The sequence below is a fragment of the Prunus mume genome, linkage group LG6 (assembly GCF_029339155.1).
Source record: "Prunus mume cultivar Tortuosa linkage group LG6, ASM2933915v1, whole genome shotgun sequence".
Classification (NCBI taxonomy): domain Eukaryota; kingdom Viridiplantae; phylum Streptophyta; class Magnoliopsida; order Rosales; family Rosaceae; genus Prunus; species Prunus mume.
The window spans coordinates 18,505,659-18,525,921 of record NC_142703.1 but is presented as its reverse complement, the minus strand read 5'-3'; the positions used below and the strand labels follow the sequence as shown (position 1 = coordinate 18,525,921).

The 20,263-nt window shown below is 36.6% G+C and overlaps 1 protein-coding gene, 1 long non-coding RNA gene and 1 pseudogene across 2 annotated transcripts; all 3 read left to right on the top strand.

Moving 5' to 3' along the window:
• Positions 1–2,165: 2,165 nt before the first annotated feature.
• LOC103335767 (putative beta-D-xylosidase 5) lies at positions 2,166–4,048 on the top strand (annotated as a pseudogene).
• A 1,484-nt stretch (positions 4,049–5,532) lies between these two features.
• LOC103335716 (V-type proton ATPase subunit a3) lies at positions 5,533–15,764 on the top strand. Its single transcript, XM_008238745.2, has 18 exons — positions 5,533–5,895; positions 7,004–7,048; positions 8,020–8,139; positions 8,217–8,324; positions 8,498–8,608; positions 8,702–8,875; positions 9,970–10,107; positions 10,588–10,695; positions 10,806–10,913; positions 11,047–11,195; positions 11,720–11,873; positions 13,112–13,272; positions 13,358–13,564; positions 13,772–13,955; positions 14,054–14,137; positions 14,243–14,436; positions 15,067–15,126; positions 15,231–15,764. The coding sequence occupies exons 1-18, from the start codon at positions 5,761–5,763 to the stop codon at positions 15,433–15,435; spliced, it is 2,445 nt and encodes an 814-aa protein (XP_008236967.2). The 5' UTR covers positions 5,533–5,760; the 3' UTR covers positions 15,436–15,764.
• A 78-nt stretch (positions 15,765–15,842) lies between these two features.
• On the top strand, positions 15,843–16,641 carry LOC148916319 (uncharacterized). Its single transcript, XR_016127953.1, has 2 exons — positions 15,843–15,981; positions 16,404–16,641. It is a non-coding gene; the product is annotated as an uncharacterized LOC148916319 (long non-coding RNA).
• The last annotated feature ends 3,622 nt before the right edge of the window (positions 16,642–20,263 follow it).

Here is a 20,263-nt window from a genome sequence, read left to right as displayed (position 1 = left end):
TACTTGGTGGCATGTCCTTGAGTCCTAAAATGATCCTCATGTCATCCCAAGTATGAGGGTATGCTCGGGTTTGAATTGGATTATTGTTTGATCGTTGATCGGATACACAGTAGGCGTTATCCTAGTTCGATATGTTCAGACAATTGGATTGACTCCATTCCAATGTGTGTTGATCTAGACTTTTCTAGGATCGTGTAGGATTTTGCGGATTGTGAATCGGAGACCCGGATGTTCCGATTTAATAACGTAAAGTTTGTATTAAACAATAACCGTCTGATCGTTTGATTCGGACCATACTTCAGGTTTAGTAAACCTTGTTGAACCCGTGGGAACTCTCGTTCGGAAATGGGAGGTCGTGGGCCACATAGTTGACCCAATTTAGAAAGTTTGACCCTTGGTTGACTGTGAGTCTTCCGAGGTAGTTTCACCTTCGAGAAGTGTTAGACGACCGTGTAAACGAGGCTTGATTGTTTGTGAACTATTTTGTTTACGTTTGGATTATGAGTTCATGTTATATCCTGATATTCGAAGTTCATCTTGTTACTCATATTTATTTATTCATAAAGTTTATGGGTTATTAGGAAATCGCTTTTATTTTCTAAGGGCTTTATACTATGTTTGGTTGTGTAAGTTGGGAACGGTTTATTAACTGGATTTTGACATGGACGAGAAATTAACTAAATGTTTATTATATGTTTAAATTTTATATATATACTCAGTGGCATGAAAATGATGGATTATGAACACTAGTTCTTATCAGAATGTGGCATATATTTTAAGGGTAGTTGAGAACCGATTTTTGGAAAGTTGATATAAGATTCGGAAAATGAATTTATGGAATAAGGGAAAGTTTATGATAAGTTTCGGATTATAGTTTTCAAACACACCACGGGAGTACCCCCCCAGTTGCCTTTGAACATGGTTTTGTCATTTACCACAATGCTCATGAGTTTTGGGGACGCTTGAACTATGTGGTGTGAGGATGTGCGTTCTCGGGCTGAGTACATGTCCCCGAGTTCTGCGAGGATTGTGACTCGGGTTGACTTTGTGTGCGAAGATTGAGCCTCAGGTTGACTTTGTGTCTTCGAGGCCTGCAAGGATGTGTCACATTTGTGACATAAGGAATTGATGGATCATGAATGGGGATATGCCTAGGTGGAGAGTATTCAAGTTTTGAGATGTTTTAAACTAAATATTGAGGATTTTATCTTGGCATTTATGGGCGAAGGTTTTATTATATGTTTTTCTACTTAAGAGACAAGGATTAAGAGTTTTCTAAGTATTAAGAATTTTGTATAATTCACGATTATTTTCTTAAGTGAAGTTTTATTTTACTATGTCGTTACTTGAGTTTATATACCCGTTTTGTTCTCCTTGTGTTTCTTTTCCAATTTGAAAGTTATTCTCCTCTCATTGTTTTCTTTTCCTTTTTAATTTCTTTTCATAATTGATTTTGCCAAAACAGGTGGTAAACATAAAAGTTGAGTACATAACTGGTCAATAAAACAAAGAGGAAGAACTACGTGTGGCTTGATTCATTGTTAAGGGTATGTAGGCAACCTATTACTAGGTGCAGCCGTGAGACCAAATGATTGAAAAGCTGTTCAGTTAAGTTATTTTGAAATCTATGTTAACGTATTTATGTTGCTCTAAAAGTTGGGATCAATTTAAGTTGGCGTAATGATTTATTTGATTTAAAGAGGCCTGATGCCATGTGGATTTGATGTTTGGTTGCATGAATTCTATTTTTATGCATGCTGAACAGTTGTGGATATTTAAATTGCTTTTGTACAAGTGAAAAAGTTTGGAAACGACAATTTATAGGGGAGACTCTATCGAATTTTCGGTAGAAATCAAAACCTAAGGAAGCTGTGGATTTTAGATGGGCAATTTGGTCAAGTGTGCTCGGCACCTGCCAGTGTCGGACAAAAACAGGGTTCGCGTGCATATTCCAAAATGAAATTTGGGTCGAGTTCTGTTAGGAGCCCAAATGTTTAATGTGTTCCATGACCCTAGATGGAGCCGTGGACAAGAAACACTTGGGGAGGACCCGTTGGTCACGTAACGGAACGTCTTTAATACTGACGGAATGAGTAATGTGAGATAGTTTTTAAAAGTGTAGGGGGTATTGCAGAGGTGGTAATCTGAGATAACTTTGAAAGCACATGGGGCATGTACATAAACAAGCAATTTAAAGGTGGCTATGATCCTTGTACTGAGAGTGTCCTTTTTTTTTTTTTTTTGCTTGTATGAGCAGATACATCGTTTCAGATTGCGATTCGATTGAAATTTATTACAATGCTATCCATTACACTGCAACACCAGATGATGCAACAGCCCTTGCCTTGAAAGTAGGTACTGGAATTGCAGCCAAACAGTTGTGAGAATTTTGTGAGAAATAAAAATTACCTTAACCAGGGTTTTATAATGGATCTTACATTATGTGTTACAATGTGATCATGCAGGTCTTAACCGAATTGTGGAAAATTTCTAGGACAGTACCCAGTGAATACCATTAACTCGAAAAAAATTGGATGTACCTGTGGTAGATCAATCCTTGATATACAACTACATAGCACTGATGAGGCTTGGATTCTTTGATGGTGACCCTAAATTGCTCCAGTTTGGAAAACTTGGTCCCTCTGATATGTGGAGCAACGATCACAAGAATTTGGCACTTGATGCTGCTAAGCATAGCATAGTTTTGCTAGACAAGAAAGGGAGCTCTTCCTTTGTCCTCCAAAAAAATCAAGAACTTGGCTATTGTTGGACCTAATGCAAATGCCACAGAAGTTATGATAAGCAACTATCATGGCATACCATGTAGCAATACAAGCACTTGTCCAGGGCTACAGAATTATGTCTCCACCGTGAAATATAAGCCTGGGTGTAACGGTGTGAAATGTGATGATGAGAGCCTTATTGGGGCAGCGGCTACCAGGGTTTTGAGAAAAGCTTGTAAACCAAGTTGTTAATGCAGAAAAAGGAACAGTCATTTTCGTTATTTTGTCAGATGGTCTAATTGATGTGTCTTTTGCCAAACATGTGAAAAATAGGAGGCATAGTTTGGGTAGGATATCCAGGTCAAGCTGGAGGAGATGCCATAGCTCAAGTCATATTTGGATGCTACAATCCAGGTTAATTTTTACACTCTTTAACCTCTTTATTGTTTCAATATGAGATTAGGCTTCACGAAATGGTAAAAAATTGTCTCAGGGTTATCAATTACTTCAACTGATCATAAGTGATAATTTCTTTTTTACCACCATGTGTAGCTGGAAGAACACCTTTTAGATGGTACCCTAAGGACTAGGCACAGCAAGTGCAAAAATGACAGACAATGAGAGGCAACACAAGCAGAAACTTCCCTGGAAGAACATACAGATTCTACACTGGCAAAACCATCTAAGATTTTGGTCATGGCCTAAGCTATTCAACATTCACCAAGTTCATAAGTCAGCACCTTCCACTGCGCTCATCCACTCAACTCCCATTTCCAGCCCACATGCTAACCTTCTTGTTTTCCACTCCACCGCTCAACCGGTTTCGGATCCTGCTTCTAGAGGCCTTTTTATTGACATGTCAAGAGTGCAGTGGCAGAAACTAAACTTTGATCTAGTTGTTGGGGGTGAAGAACAACGGGCCAAGGGACAGAGGCCACATGGTCTAGTGTTCTGGAAACCGACAAACTCAGGAAGGTTAGTTGGAGCACCAAACTTGCAGCTGTTGGATTTTCACATGGTGGAGGTGAAGAACAGGTAGACAAAGCTTGCAACAATGAGAGTGGATATGTGCAAGAGACTGAGCCTTGTTTGTGGATTAGAGAAGGAAACAGGAAGTTGGCCACTGGGAAGCACACAATTCTGGTTGGTTCTCCTAGTGAGGCCCAAGTAAAGCACATTCTCAATGTTAGGCTGGCAAGTACAGCAGAAGTGAGGGAGCCTTTTAACTTTATAATTAGCAACAACTAATTAGCTATTTGCTTGCAGCTAGTAAATAAGCAAATAACTATATGCACTAGGAAGAATTATATGATGGAGATTTATTATTTAAAGGGTGTAATGTTATTTTATTGTAAAAGCATCTATAATGTGAGGATAGGAAAAAAAAAAAAAAAGTAAATAAAAGGATTGGTATTTTCATCTCAGGACTTGAATTCTTCTAGAACATGTATAACAAAATTGACTGACAATCGTAGATGACCGTGGATCGCACAGTCAGTCTCGCACTCATAAACAACGTGCGTGTGTGAATGATTGATGCTGGCTAAATTCTTTACAATTGTACATGTCATGTTCGTGGCTAAGTAATCGATCAACATATTTGAAAGTCGGATATGCACTTAAAAAAATCTTGATTACTTGGTTTTAAGTTTCAACCACCCTTCAACCAGCTCACATTTTGGTCAAGCTTCTTGTTTGAGACCAATTCAAGATAATTCAATTCACATTAAGTGCTTGATAGTTGTGTATATTCAAATCAAATTAAGCTACCTTTTAGATGAGTTCATTAAATCTAAATACAACTAATGAACTAAATCCAAGTGCAACTAATGAACTAGCATGTTGTTTTTAGTAAGCTCACTGTTTGCTAGATATTATTACTGTTAAGATTATTTTAAACTAGGAGATAACAAAACACTGGAGCTAATAACAGTTTTTTTTTTTGGGTTGGGATAAGCAGCCAATAACAATTGTAAATAGTAATGGACAGGTCTGTTGTTTCGCCCTCTCGAAGGAATCTCTAATTCGTGATAAAAACTCAATTTCTTTTAATTCCATTGAGAAAACTACATGTTATTATTCTTAAGTAAATATGTTTTGAACAGTGCTTGACTAGTACGATACGCTTACTTGGAGTCATAAGTGATTTTTAAATGTTTTTTTTAAAGTCCAAGCCCGTTTGGTAAAACAGTTGAAAATAACTTTTGTCAAAGAATTACTGTGAGCCAAAACTATTAGAAAGCCCAATTGGTTTTGGACCATGCCAACCATGTGGAGTAATATTTAAAGAATTTTTATTTGTAATGATACTTTCACTTATATCCGAATTTCATTTTGATCATTAAACTTGTTTTTGGGTCAATTAGTCTTTCAATTCTTGTACGTGTCCTAGTTTAGTTATTTTATCAATTTTTCTATCTATTTAAAAAGTAAAACCCCCAAATTAGATACAATTATTCTCTAAGTACACACGAGAATTTGAGAACTAAAGTGACTCAAAAACAAATTACATAACCAAAATATAACTTGGTTATAAATTCAAGACCAGGTTAAATCCCATTGAATACCAACACTTTATCTTATCCATTAACTTACCCAAATAACAAAAAAAGAAAAAAAAAGAAAAGGGAAAATAATATAAATATCCTGACGGGAACACAATAATCATGTCGCACCAAAGAAATATTAATTTAATTGAGAATGACTGTCGAATCCGATTAGGAAAATAAATAAAAAATTGGAAAAGGGACAAAAGATCCAGAGGCCTTGAGAAATTTCCCACAAAACCTTCCCCAACAAACAAAAATTAAAGAGAGAGGAGAGAGAGGGTACCGGGTGACGTGGTAGATCCGTGTGGCCCAGCGCTAAGGAGAAGCAGAGCAAAGCAAAGCAAAATTACAGTGGAGGTCAGTTCATTATTTGATCTCTCATCTCTCTCTTGTGTGCGTGTGGTTTTTGAGACACTGTTTCACACAACAATTACACAAACACACAACCACAGACTCTGAGATTGAGAGAGAGAGAGAGAAGAGAGAGAATGGGAGAGTGCTGTCCTCCGATGGATCTGTTCAGGTCGGAGCCTATGCAGCTCGTCCAGATCATCATCCCCATCGAGTCTGCTCACCTCACTGTCTCTTATCTCGGCGACCTCGGCCTCCTCCAGTTCAAAGACGTACGTCCTCATTTCTCTCTCTCGTTCTGATTCTCAATTTTCTGTTTCAATTATGGTGGATTTTACGTTTTGGTTTGGTTTCTGTGCGGAGAACAAGAAAAAACCCTAGCTTGACACTGTTTGTGATTGGAATTCGCAATTGGATTTGATTTGTGGAAGTGTTTTTGTTTTATGAGATTTAGGGTTTCAGTTTTAGGTAATACGACGATTGAATTGTTTGATCATTAAGTGGTTTTGGATTCTTTAGCTTCTAATGGACTCAATTTCGGATTTGTGTGCAAAATGAAGAATTTGATCAGTTGATTGGTTACCATTTATGTGCATATCGATCAAGCTTTTGCTGCTGCTGTTGCCGAGACTATCACATACTTTAGATGTCACGAAAAAAGAAAATTGATTATCAAAGTATTTAGCTTTATGAGCACCTAATACATAATTATGGCATTCTCAGCTTTTAGTTCTCTTGGAAATTTATATAAGTACCAGGACAACTCGTACAGTTGTGACAGAACTAACAAACCAAAAGCAGCGGGTTGAAACTTGTGGTATTGTTCTGCTCACCAAGTGGCTCTCAATTGAGGGCTTTGATTGGTTCAATTTTAGTGGGTTGTTGACAATAGTTTAGATCTCTTTCATCTGAGCTATAGACAAAATATATGTATAAAAGAACAAACAAGTTTTTTTGCTAATTCCTTTACCAGAATGTACAATTTTCTATAAGTTTCAAGAACTGATGGTTAAGTGTAGAAAGTCCTGGTTTGGGTGGAGGAGTAAGAAGATGATGAGATACATAGCATCCTCAAATGAGGAAAAGATTTAGGGGTAAGCGGATAAGAAATATGAGGATTGCACAAGGGTTCACCTATTTTATAATCAAGAGAGGCTTTAATACTTTTTACTTGGTTTATGCATACAATTTTGTGAAGAACTAATATCTGAAATTCATCAATGTGAATTTCTAGGTGTTGCACATCTTGCTCTTATCATGAAGCACTATGCTAGCTTCATTATTCGTCTTTCTTAATCTAATAAATTGTTATGTTTCTTTCAGGATTTGTTTTTAAAGTTTTATCTGGAAACTAATGTTTTTGATGTCTCATTCTTCCAGCTCAATGCAGAGAAGAGCCCGTTTCAGAGGACTTATGCTGCCCAGGTGTGTTTCTGTCCCTTAGCTTACTGATAAACGACATTTTTATTTGCGTTGTGTATACCTTCAATTGTGTTGTCAGGGATATGATACTTCTCATTAAAAGAAAAAAAAAGTTCTCATCAAAATCGAGTAGTAAGAATTAGCAGGAAAAGGAGGGAAAATCTAAACTTTAAATTTCTTTCCAATAGTTTATGTTGTCTTAGAGTTTTTCAAAATAATCTTTGGAGCTGTACTTTATTATTAATTTTAATGTAAAGGCCTTCTTAGATTGCCAACATAAATAAATATTTGGTCTTTTGTAGAACTGTACTATTGTTACCTCCTCCTTTGGGATGATTGATATTCAAGACATTGAACGCTCTATTGTGTCCACTATGCTGGCCATTTGGAGATTAATTTCTGACCCATAGCATATCTTTTATAATATGAGTCAGGAACATGCCACTTTAACTGAAAATATTGACTACATATTAAGAAAGGGATGCACTCGGCTCAGTCAGCTATTTTACCTAAATTTGGCTTTATAAAATCAACATAGAGTTCAGGTGCATTTTTGGCTGTTCCCTCACCCCTTGGTGCTTAGATGAGAAGAGATCCTTTTGCATGTCTGCATGCTTATGAACTTGTAAAGGTTTTTCAACTATGCTCATTCTAATTGAATGGTCTTGTTGATGATCTTCTTTTGATATACACTTAATATTGAAGTGTGGTCAAGTTAGTTGTTCAAATGGTTAACCTCTCATATTGCCTATTTCTTTATATTCTTTAACATTTTTTGGCAACTTAGCTAGTTTTGCTAGTGAACTATTTTAGATTGTTGCGAACCTAAAAAGAGTCTTGTAACCTGCACTGCATATCCTATGTATAAGGTGGCCGGAAAATTTGTAATGCACTTTCTTCATAATTGTTGAAGTACCTAAAAATTATGTCTCCAATGACTTATTGATTGGTCATTTATTCATTTCCCTTTGTAGATTAAAAGATGTGCAGAGATGGCTCGCAAATTACGTTTCTTCAAGGACCAAATGTTAAAGGCAAATTTACCTTCTTCAAAGTCTAAAAGACAAGTTGATGTCAATGTGGACGACCTAGAGGTATAATAAGGTGTTTGGTGCCTAGCTAAAGATGCTTAATATTGCCTGTTCTAACGCTAATTTTGTGCATATGCTAGGTAAAACTTGGTGAATTTGAGGCAGAGCTGATTGAAATAAATTCAAACAGTGACAAGTTGCAGCGTTCATATAATGAACTGATAGAATATAAGCTTGTTATGGAAAAGGTGACAGTCCTTTTTGCTTGTTCAGCCCAAAAAATATCATTGCAACTCTATTACCATGCATCATGCATTATTAAGATATCAGAACATACTCTATCAACTAATGATGTGCTAAGTTTGGTGTTTATCTAATTTCATTAAGCTCTCAAGTGACTAAAAAAATATCTTCCTTTCAGGCTGGTGAGTTTTTTCACTCAGCTCAAAGCAGTGCCGCGTTGCAGCAAAGAGAAAATGAATCCCGTCATATTGGTGATGAATCTCTGGACACGCCTTTATTACTGGAGCAAGTACGGACTTCAATTTTGGTTTTATAGTATTAAGGTTAACCACAGTCTTCTGCTTTTACTTAGTTCAATTCTTTTCGTTTGGCTATTGTGAAGGAAGCATCAACTGATCCATCAAAGCAAGTTAAGTTGGGGTTTCTAACTGGACTTGTTCCTAGGGGAAAGTCTTTGGCATTTGAGAGGATTCTTTTTCGAGCTACTAGGGGTAATGTCTTTCTGAGGCAGGCTGTGGTTGAAAATCCTGTCACCGATCCTGTTTCAGGAGAGAAGGTATGGACACATCGTTTCCTGCATTTTTATGTTCTTGGTACGATGAAGGGAAGTTTTTATTGTTCTTTTGGTACCCTTTATTATTTATAATATAAGGACAAGAAGCCATCAAATCTGACTGACTAGCTTAGTGTAACAAAGTATACTATACAATCAACTCAACACCCGTACCCAATCAAGTTCACTTACAGTAAATGGCATATCCTCATTATGTTTAAACAAAAGAAGTCGTTTAGAGAGCTTAGGTATCTAAAAACCTCTACCTCTTCCACTCTGTCATAAAAACTTCTTCCTTTTCTTTTCAATCAAACAGTCCAAAGGATCTTGGGCTGGAAGAGTTGTGGGAGATAGTTAGATTTTGGTCCCCATTATGGGCATCTGTTTCAAATGAGTTTAAGGGGGTGTCTTTTTACTATTTTAGTAGATAGGAAGGCTGCTGTGAATTGCCAAGCCATGAGATTATTCATGTCAAATGTGTTGTAACTGTCTTATTCTGTATCTCTGATACAACAACTTGTCTACATTATTGGATTGTTTCAAATTAATAAAAGGTTTCTTTCTCCTCCCAAATAAATTCCAAAATGAAGCAAGAATTTCACACCACCAATGAGTAGTCACTTTCTTGGAAAATAGGAAAGGGTAGTCTTTCACTATTACCATTAAAACTGAATTCATTCATCTTATGCATTTGCTGTTACCTTCTGCATCTTTGCATAAGTCCTAGAGAGAGCTGTAGGTGGTGCTGACTTCTGCCAGTTCTGAGATGGGCACTCTGATATTTGAATGGGATTACAATTTTTTTGCTCGGTAATGACAATTTATCATCCTTGTTGCATTTCAGGCCATTCTAAATTTCTTATATTCCATATAATGGTCTCATCAACAAATATATTCCTTGTAGTGGGAAGTATGTCGATGTACATATACATAGTAAAAATCATTAGTTAGCAATGAAAATTGATAAAATGCAAACATTTATATATGAATACTGGATATATGGTTAGTTTATTGTATAATATGGCACTGTTATTTGTCCATCTGGTTTTTCTTTGTTATTGCACACTTTGTCTTTGACTGTTAATTATGATCTGCAGGTTGAGAAAAATGTTTTTGTGGTATTCTACTCTGGAGAAAGAGCAAAGAACAAAATTCTTAAAATATGTGAAGCTTTTGGAGCCAATCGTTACTCTTTTCCTGAGGATCTGGGTAGACAAGCTCAAATGATTACTGAGGTATGTACTATGGGTTCTCTTTGGATTATTTGGCCATGCTGATGCTTCCTTCATTCATATTACATTTCTATTGTTTTCATGTGTGCTCTCATCTTTTTCTTTGCGCTTTTTTTTTTTTTTCCAGCATGAAGTATGCCAGCATATTATTGTTTATACTTTAACTAATTAGTGATGTAGTTAGTTCATTAACTTCTATGACACCCATGCTTAGAAATCCAAGTTAGCCTTTTTGCAGTTGTTACCTGATCGATTAACACATGAAGAAGTTGCCTCCTGGGCCTTGATCAGCATAGGCGTTTTAGCAATTTTTTTTACTTCCAATTTTTATCCTACTCCTGACAATGATAATTATTGTAGGGTTTAAAATCATCGTTTAGAGCTTAGATTTTAAGGTTTAAACTCTCCGGTTTTGAGCTACACAAAAACCTGGTAGTTAAGACCTTCATATCTTCATTTGCCAACCATACATTTCAAATTCAGGTTTCAGGAAGAATTTCAGAGCTAAAGACTACCATAGATATCGGACTGTTGCACCAGGGAAGTTTGTTACAGACTATTGGGGAGCGTTTTGAGCATTGGAACCTTTTGGTAGGTTTGAATTATTGTACTGAATGAAATTTATTCATTATTTGTGCGGAGAATGTTTGCTATATTGCAAAATGTCAAGCTATTGACAATGTTTCTTTGTACTCATGAAGGTGAGGAAGGAGAAATCCATATACCATCATCTTAACATGCTTAGCCTTGATGTAACAAAAAAGTGTCTTGTGGCTGAGGGGTGGAGTCCTATTTTTGCATCAAAACAGGTATCCTTTACTTACAAAAAAATTCTCTGCAGTATGATGAGTCCTCTTTCACCCAGTTTGAATTAAAAGGTTTGAACTATGACATACAAACCAAATATGTTATTGATTTTCTTTGTTTGAATTGATTGTGCAGATCCAGGATGCATTGCAGCGGGCAGCGTTTGACTCCAACTCACAAGTTGGCGCTATTTTCCAGGTTTTGCACACACAGGAGGCACCACCTACCTATTTCCGCACAAACAAATTCACTTCTTCTTTTCAAGAAATTGTTGAGGCATATGGGTGAGTTCCGCTGCAATATCTTGCTATTCGGTGCTTCTTTATTGATAATTGCAAAGTTAAGATTCTAATTTTTTTCCCAAGGAAGGTAAATATAAGAAATTTAATGAGTTTATTTGTTAACCACTGTCATTCTGGACTTTCCCTAGTGAGGTGTGGGGCTATATACTGAAATTTTTTATCCACTTTATGTAGTTATTGTGATTGATTTACTCTGCCATCTCTAGTACTTCCTGGCCATTATCATGTGAGCTAGATAATAGCTTGTTTTTCGAGGTAATATGTGGTAACAATCAAAGATTATAGTGTCCCTGAATCATCTCCTGCTTTAATTCTTAATGTTCCATCTAATGTAGCAATTAACGAAGATGTTTGAAGTGCAACATTAGTGACTTTAGTAAGAAAGCAACCCCTACATTGCACTGATGAAAATTTTAGAATTTGAAAGCACAAATTGCAGTGTTATTTTATTGTTTCTGACAGAAATATACACAAGATTCCAATGTTATGTTTCAATGCCATTGCAGGGTAGCTAAGTATCAAGAAGCAAATCCTGCTGTATATACTATTGTGACATTCCCATTTCTTTTTGCTGTCATGTTTGGTGATTGGGGACATGGAATATGTTTGTTACTTGCGACACTATATTTAATAGGCAGGGAAAGGAAGCTTTCTAGTCAGGTATTATTTATATATGCTTTGTAATCACTTATGTTGACATGTCCAATCTCAACATTTATATTGTTTCATTATAGACCATCTACTTTATATCAAAGTGTATGATCAAAGATTGATGCATTCCCTACTGTCTTTTATGCTAGTCGGCTGTTCCATTTTTTTAGTTTAATAAAATACCAGTGAATTTTCTCCTATATTTTTAGATATTATTTAGATAATATTCTCATATCAAGAAAGATGTGAACCATTAACCATTGTAACACTGACTGTATGTTGCTTATTGCCCCAAGTAGTAACCAATATCTGAAGGTCTTTTATGTGCATAATTTTGTATTCTTAGCCCATTAGGTGGTAGTGACTTTGTTCACTTTAACCTATCTTGTTATGCTCTTCAATGCTTTTCTGATTGTTACCGACTCAAAACCTGTTGGGTAATTATAGCTTGCATGCAATAATCTTAATGAATGAGTTAGAAAACTTCGACCTTGGAAGATCCCAGTTTGTCTTTTTCTCCCCGCCCCCTTCCCCATCCTGTCAGGGTTTTGTGATTGTTTAATAAGTTGCACTACTGTGATAGAATGTGTCTTTTACTTCTATGATGTGAGGAGCAAGGCGGTGATCTTGGTTATACAAGATTTAGTTTGTCGACATTTGAACATCTGATATTGCATACGCGTGCTTTATGAATGAGTTTAAAAACTTGTGTGCAATAAGTTTAATGAATAAGTTAAAAAACTTGGACCTTAAAAAAATTGGAAGATCCCATTTTGCCTTTTCCTTCCCCTGCCCCTTCCCCATCCCGTCAGGGTATTGTGATTGTTTAATAAGTTGCACTACTGTGATAGAATTTGTCTTTTACCTCTATGATGTGAGGAGTAAGGCAGTGTTCTTGGTTATACAAGATTTTGTTTGTCGACATTTGAACATCTGATATTGTCTAACACACGTGCTTTATAGAAAGTTTCAATTTCATTAAGCCTGCAAATTCTGTCATTTTGCTTCTTCATGAGCATGTTTGCTCCGTGTAATTATCTTTTGAATTCATTTATTGTGATTACTTTCCTCTTTTCACTTTGTTATTTGAAATCCAAAGGACATGAGGAACATCTTCTTTTGGTTTGTAGGTTCTTAACATTTTTCCTTTCACATGCTAGTTATATCTAGGAAGCAATTTTTTGTTTTTTATTTTTCATGTTTGTCTAGATGTAAGAATCTAATTACATATATTTATGGTTTTACAGAAGCTTGGAGACATCATGGAGATGGCCTTTGGTGGCCGTTATGTTATTTTGTTGATGGCAATTTTCTCAATCTACACAGGTTTAATCTATAATGAGTTCTTCTCTGTCCCATTTGAACTGTTTGGCAGCTCAGCATATGCGTGCCGTGATCTTTCTTGCAGGTATATGCTAAAACTTTGGATATGCCTCTGCTGCCTTCATGTTTTGAATTGTTTGTAATAGTCAACTGAAATTCTTTTTATGCAGAGACGCTACTACAGCTGGCTTGATTAAGGTGCGTCCCACTTACCCATTTGGCCTGGATCCTGTATGGCATGGATCCCGCAGTGAGCTTCCATTTCTAAACTCATTGAAGATGAAAATGTCAATTCTTCTTGGGGTGGTCCAAATGAACCTTGGAATTATAATAAGTTTTTTCAACGCCAGGTTCTTTCGAAGTGGAGTTAACGTTTGGTAAGCTGTGCTATTCTTTGTTTTCTAATCGTTTTAGTAGAGCTGTCATTTTGACCACTAGAGGCAGCAGGTGCATACACTGTAAATGTGAATAATTTTCATATTTACTGTGATTACTTACCTCTAGAGTCACATCATTAGTTTCTTCTATAGCCTGCTTCTGACCTTGTGTATAACTGGTATTGATTCATATGTTGCATTGCCCAGGTTCCAGTTTATACCCCAGATTATATTTTTAAACAGTCTATTTGGCTACCTGTCCGTTCTCATTGTTATGAAGTGGTGGACTGGTTCAAAAGCTGATCTATACCATGTAATGATATACATGTTCCTAAGTCCTACAGACGAGCTAGGTGAAAACCAGCTTTTCAGTGGTCAGAGAACAGTTCAGGTAGCCCCTCTATCAGTTTTTTTTAATCTTATTTTTATTTCTCTTGTAAAAGTGAAAACATGTGAGTATTTCTTATATTTCATTTGTTCTTTTACCAGCTTGTGCTATTACTATTGGCTTTTGTTTCTGTACCATGGATGCTGTTTCCAAAGCCCTTTATATTGAAGAAGCAACATCAAGATGTATGTTTGTAGACATCCTTTCACTAAGTCCCTCAGTCATTTTGATCATCACTTTTTCCCCTTATTTATTTTCATCCACTGCTTCTGATGGTTGTGTTATTTCAGCGGCACCAAGGCCAATCCTACGCCCTACTTGAGAACACAGAAGAGAGCTTGCAAGTGAATTCAAACCATGATGCCCATGGTCATGGGGAGTTTGAATTTAGTGAAGTTTTCGTACATCAAATGATACACACAATAGAATTTGTACTTGGAGCAGTCTCAAATACAGCTTCATACCTTCGTCTATGGGCTCTAAGGTAGTTTCCAGGAACTTTAACTGTCATTCTTGGCTATTTTGGTGAACATTTTGATGTTCGCCTATATTCAGCCATCAGTGCACATGCATGCAGGTGTATGCTATGTATTTGTTTTTGTGTCTGCATATGCGAGCTCATGTCTGCATTTGTTATGTAGGTATGTGTGCTTGATACTGATTGATTTCGATGTGTGTTGGCATCCTATGTTGAGAAGTGTTGAAATCAAAAACAACTTTTTGGCATCAATAAGTTTAAAATTGAAGCAATAACAAAATTTTCATTAAATTGTAAATTGTTAACTTTGCATGTTTGTCTGTACAGTTCGCTTTGATGTGCTGCCGAATTGTTGAACTCTGTATGCATGTATTTGTTTTTGTTTTTTATTTATTTAAGAAAAGTCATCAACTATGGGTGTTAACTGGGACCTTCTTTTCCCACTTGGTGACATGACATTGGCTAGATCCCTCATTATATTAATTGGCCAATTTGTTACTTGGTTTCTACAAAAAGTAGTACATTCTTCTTTTTGCTGTTACAGATTAGGACATGGTCATGCATAATTTTTTTATTATATATTTGCGCAATAAAAGCTAATATTGTGTATTTGTCTTTTCTTTGAACTTTGTTCAGTCTTGCTCATTCAGAGTTGTCCAGTGTGTTCTATGACAAGGTTCTCCTGCTGGCTTGGGGGTACGTTTAATTCATTGATGATGCTGCTTTTGTTTAATTAGTCAGTCTTACTGGATATCTACGAAGGAAATTATAATTAACATATTGTTTTGTACATTGCACAGGTTCAACAACGTGATCATACTCATAGTGGGTATTATCGTCTTCATTTGCGCAACTGTCGGTGTTTTACTGCTGATGGAAACTCTCAGTGCTTTCCTTCATGCTTTGCGACTTCACTGGGTGGAATTCCAGAACAAGTTTTACGAGGGAGATGGTTACAAGTTCTATCCATTCTCATTCGCATTGCTTGACGACGAAGATGAGTGATGCCCTAAAATGAAGTCCTAGGCACTGTTTAAGCCGTGGAGTTGAGTGTGAATAGGTAAGAGCCCAAGTTGATTCTTTCATTTGGACAAGTAGAAGAAGGCAATTGTGTTGCACCTTGTATGGGGAGGGGGGAGTTATCAGTTGGTTTTCGAATTGAGCATCGCCCCTTTTAGCATGTTTATTTATTATTTGTCATTGGGAGGAATAAGCGAGTTTTTAGGGCCAGCATCATCTTAATATGTAGTGGCAATTGTGGCCGTGTGTAATAATGACGATATCTAATCATCTTTCTATTTATATAGTATTAAGGAAAACCAAAACTTCTAAAATTTACTACTCTCTGCCACAGTACGATTGCCAACTGAGCTTAAACATGCTTTTTGGTAACCTAGTTCTTGGCTAATATTAGATGTAATGTAGCTTCATTCAGAAAAGGAAGTGTACACCTTTAAGTGGAAGATGCGCTAAAAGGGATTTGCTGGAGGTGATGAAGGTTAAATTTTTTTGTGGGTCAGCTTGTACTGAGTTCAAAACTTCAAATTCCAAGTAAGTTAACACACTCTATAAGGCTGCCCGGGAAAAGAAAAATTTGCATGTGATAGGGATGGCATTGTTTTGCAATTTTCGGTCAATAACACAATGTTTTGCAATTTCTGGTCATTAACACAATGATACGTGGAAAAGTGGAATGTGCAATTTCCGGTCAATAACACAATGATACGTGGAGAAATGGAAAAGTTATTCTACGTGTTATTGCGTTTTTGACAATTATTCTTTCTTAGTTGAAGCAGTTTCTCTTTTCTATCAATATTATTATTCTGAGTCTTGTAGTGGCAAAAAACAAGCTTGTTCCTTTTTAATTTTTTCATGAAAGAAATAATAATTCCAAGGTAAGTGACTGGTACGGCTAAAGTAATTGGGAAATATTTCACACTGATTTATTTTTTTATTTTTTGGGTTGAGAAAAGCATTGGAAGCTTGAGACAACAGTTGGAACACCAGAGACACAAACAACGAACTTGAAGACTTGTAACATCAAATGACAAAAGCTTTTTCTGGGACTGAACTCTAGAAGTTGGAGATGACGAGCTGGATGACACCTAACAAATTACGACCATCCATATTATGGAGTGAATTTGTCGGGTACCCTCCAACCCTCACATACAACTTTTAAAATGAAGAATAATTCGGAATTTTGAGTTCAAATGTCGGATTTAAGATATTGGAGGAAACTAAACAAATTAGAAATTTTCCATTAATGAGGGGTTGATTTATTTGTTTAGCTCCTCCAATTCTCACATACGGCTTTTAAAAGAGCAATGGATATCTTTGGAGAGAGAAAATGTGGTACAAAAGATTCTGAAGGAAGGGAGCCATGGAGGTGTAAGGTTTTGGCCTTTGAAAGTTGTTGAAGAGCAAGCATGTATTTTATAAGGAAGTGCTCACATCTCAATAAGAGAAGAAGAACAAAGTTTCAGTCATGCACTTGTGTCTGAAAGCAAACTCTGCGTGCCCACAAGATCGACACAATTAGAATCTCGTGACAAGAGACCAAAATAAATAAATAAATATTTTATTTGTTACATTTGATGAAAGAAAAAACATCAAATTATGACTAAGGTCTATGTAGCTTGGGCGAAGATGCATTTTCCTCCATGTAGTTTCAACTGTCATGATTTAACTCAGATAAGTTATTAGTCGTTACAATTTAAAGAAAAAAAATTAATTTCATCAATTTTTTCAACATAATTAGCGTGCGTAAATTCCAATTTTTGGAGGTGTAAAAACACGAGGCACATGCCAATTTTAGAGGTGTAACCTAAAACATGTTCTGATTGAAACTCTAAAGCATGTTATTTTGAATCAATGCAGGCTTTGTGGAAGGTGTTGAAGGGTAACCACGTATTCATAACTTGTTAATTTTGCGCCCATGCAAAAGCATTGTTGAACTTGAAGGAAGGACCCTGTGCCAAAGTAATCAAAATCAAAAGCAATCATGCCCAAGTTAAAAGTCAGTATTGTAAGGTGCAACATTTCCTACTGGAATAGCAGATTTACAATTGATTATTAGTTCAAAACCTAATACACCAAGTATCTTTAAAAAAAATCCCTGTTGTTTAAGGTTTGCATTTCAACCTTTTATTATTGTCAATCTAACAAAACTTTTTAACTTTCTACTGTAATGAACAATTATTTTCAATATAAATGGAGCATTAGTTGGATTGGCCCAGATTTTTGGTGTGCTTTCAAATGGTCATGGATAGACTTGTAAAATGAGTTGAGTCGAGTCAGCCCGACCCTATAAGATTTTTTTAAATAGAAGATTTCATTCATAAGCCAAAATGGCATGAAAATAGTAGCCTCATTAAAATCGTCCCAAGAAAACTACATTGGACAAACCCTAGGATAGAAAAGAGTACCACAGATATCAATGACTAACAGGAGAGTCCGACTCATACCACAAAAGACCATTACTAGAACAGAAAGAAAACCAACTAAACAACAACACAGTAGACCCACATAAGAGAACCGCATCGCATCCCAACTGTAAAAAAAAAACCTCCTATGAGAAAACTCGTAGTCCTTTGACCAGCACACAAATTGCAAAACCCACAAAGTACAGAAACCTAGGAGAGCACACGGAGGAAGAACACAAAGACCCATGAGAAGTACCTCATCTCAACTCACTACATGACAAAGAAAGCCTCATATGACCAAGCATAGTTCTTCGGGCAACGTAGAGCAAAGACGACTTATAAAGGAGAAATAGAACAACGGAAAAGGACAATAACACAAACGCTAAAGCTGAAGAAAACTCCTCGGAAAAACGACCACACAAGCAAAACAACACTACCCACTTAACCTAAAGAAAGAGCATTCACCAGATGGCAAACCCATGAACACTCCAGATACACACTAAGAGGGACCCCTAGGAGACTCCACTAGAGCAGTCTCCTTGGCCTTATCGAACTAGCGCCACTACAGAGCGTTTAGGGTGACGCAATCCGCATCAGCCACCAATAGATCACCACATATAACCACTTCTTCTAGTTGCTTATGCTTCACACTAGTTTTACCCAGATACACTCCGTGAACCCTCCCCGCTTTTTGGGTCTGCTACGACTCTTCTTCGGTAAACCCTCAAAGAGCTGGATGATAGGCATGAGAACAAAAGGGTCAGAGAGATCAAGACTCACACAATCCCAAGAAATGTCCCTAGAGCCAGGAGATATAACGAATCCAAAAGGCGCTGCAAAGCTGTAAAGTAGAGAAATTCTCCAACAGGTGCAAGGGCGCTTGGGAATATACCTCCCTAGGGGAATCTCCATAGGAAAAGGACCCAAGTCCCGAACCAGGGAGCAAACTTCATCATCAGTGAGGCCAGTTTGTCGACGAAGAGAATCGAAAGCCTCAAACCTTGGTGACAACATGATAAAGTGGGAGGAGATGCAAAATCAGCAAACTCATCCCCATTACGAGAGTGAGAATGCCAAGAACGATCATTAGGGCTACCCTGATTACCCGAACCATCCAGTGAAAAATTACCATTGCCTTTGAAAGAAAGGGGAAAAGTCGAGGAACGGCGATCTAGAGAGCCAAATGGTTTACCCCACAAATTAGTAATACTTTCCCAAATTAGCAAAAACAGATGTCAATTGATCAGGCAAACACGGAGTGAGATGCCCATATTTTTTAGGGTTAATTATGTACATGCCCCCTATGCTTTCCAACTTATCTCAGATTACCACCTGTGTTTGCAAACGGCTCAAAGTACCCCCCAACATTTAAAAAACCGTCTCACGTTACCCTTTCCGTCAGTTTTTTTGAAGTTCCGCATTTACGAACGTTACTATTTAGGGCATGTTGAATAACAAAGGGGATGGGTTCTGTTTTGAAATTTTGGGGGATGAACGATAACGTTAAAACGGAACTTCAAAAAACCGATGAAAGGGTAGCGTGAGAAGGTTTTTAAACGTTGGGGTACTTTGAGCCGTTTGCAAACACATGTGGTAATCTAAGATAAGTTGGAAAGCACAGGGAGCATGTACATAATTAAGTCTATTTTTTAAGACACACCTGAGTAGAGTGACCAAGCCACCCACAAGCAAAGCAATAATCAGAAAGATACTCATTTGAATGCCACAATTTACTTTCGAACTTCCGGAAAAGTGACCAGTGTTCGACGGATAAGAGGTAAGGTAAGATTAAAAACAACTCTTTTATAGATAAGAAAATTTTAAAAAAACACAACTCTTATTTCTATAAATATTATTTATTAATAAACTGAATTAAATATCGGATTGGGGGTTTAAAATCATAGCCCAGGCCTTACCCTTTGCAAATTGGGCCGAGGCAAGCCCACCTATAGCCCTATAGGCCGAGTTCAAGTCCCCATTGTATCAATGTGTGTGAGTTTTTCCCCTCCCCATTCATAACTTTTGGCATTTTTTAATAAATATTTTCAATGATTATATGGGGTCTTGGAAATTAATCTCACTTTACAAATAAATCTTTAATAAGCAGACATGGACTTAGTTAAGTTTGCTAGAGCTAATGTGCTCTCCACTTTGCACCTGAGTTTCAATCCCCCTCCTTATAGTTTATATTAGATTAAAATAGAATATTGCTTATATAAAAAATAAAAATACAAAATCGTTGATAAATTTCTATAAGAATATATACAATGGAGATATTAAATATAAACTATCAAAATGATTGATGTGTTTATTTGAATTAAAATTTCAATTCCAATGGTATTCTATTATATAGTATGAGGCATGTGTGCTGCAACACTTTAAGAAAATAATCTAAAATATCTCTTCGTTAT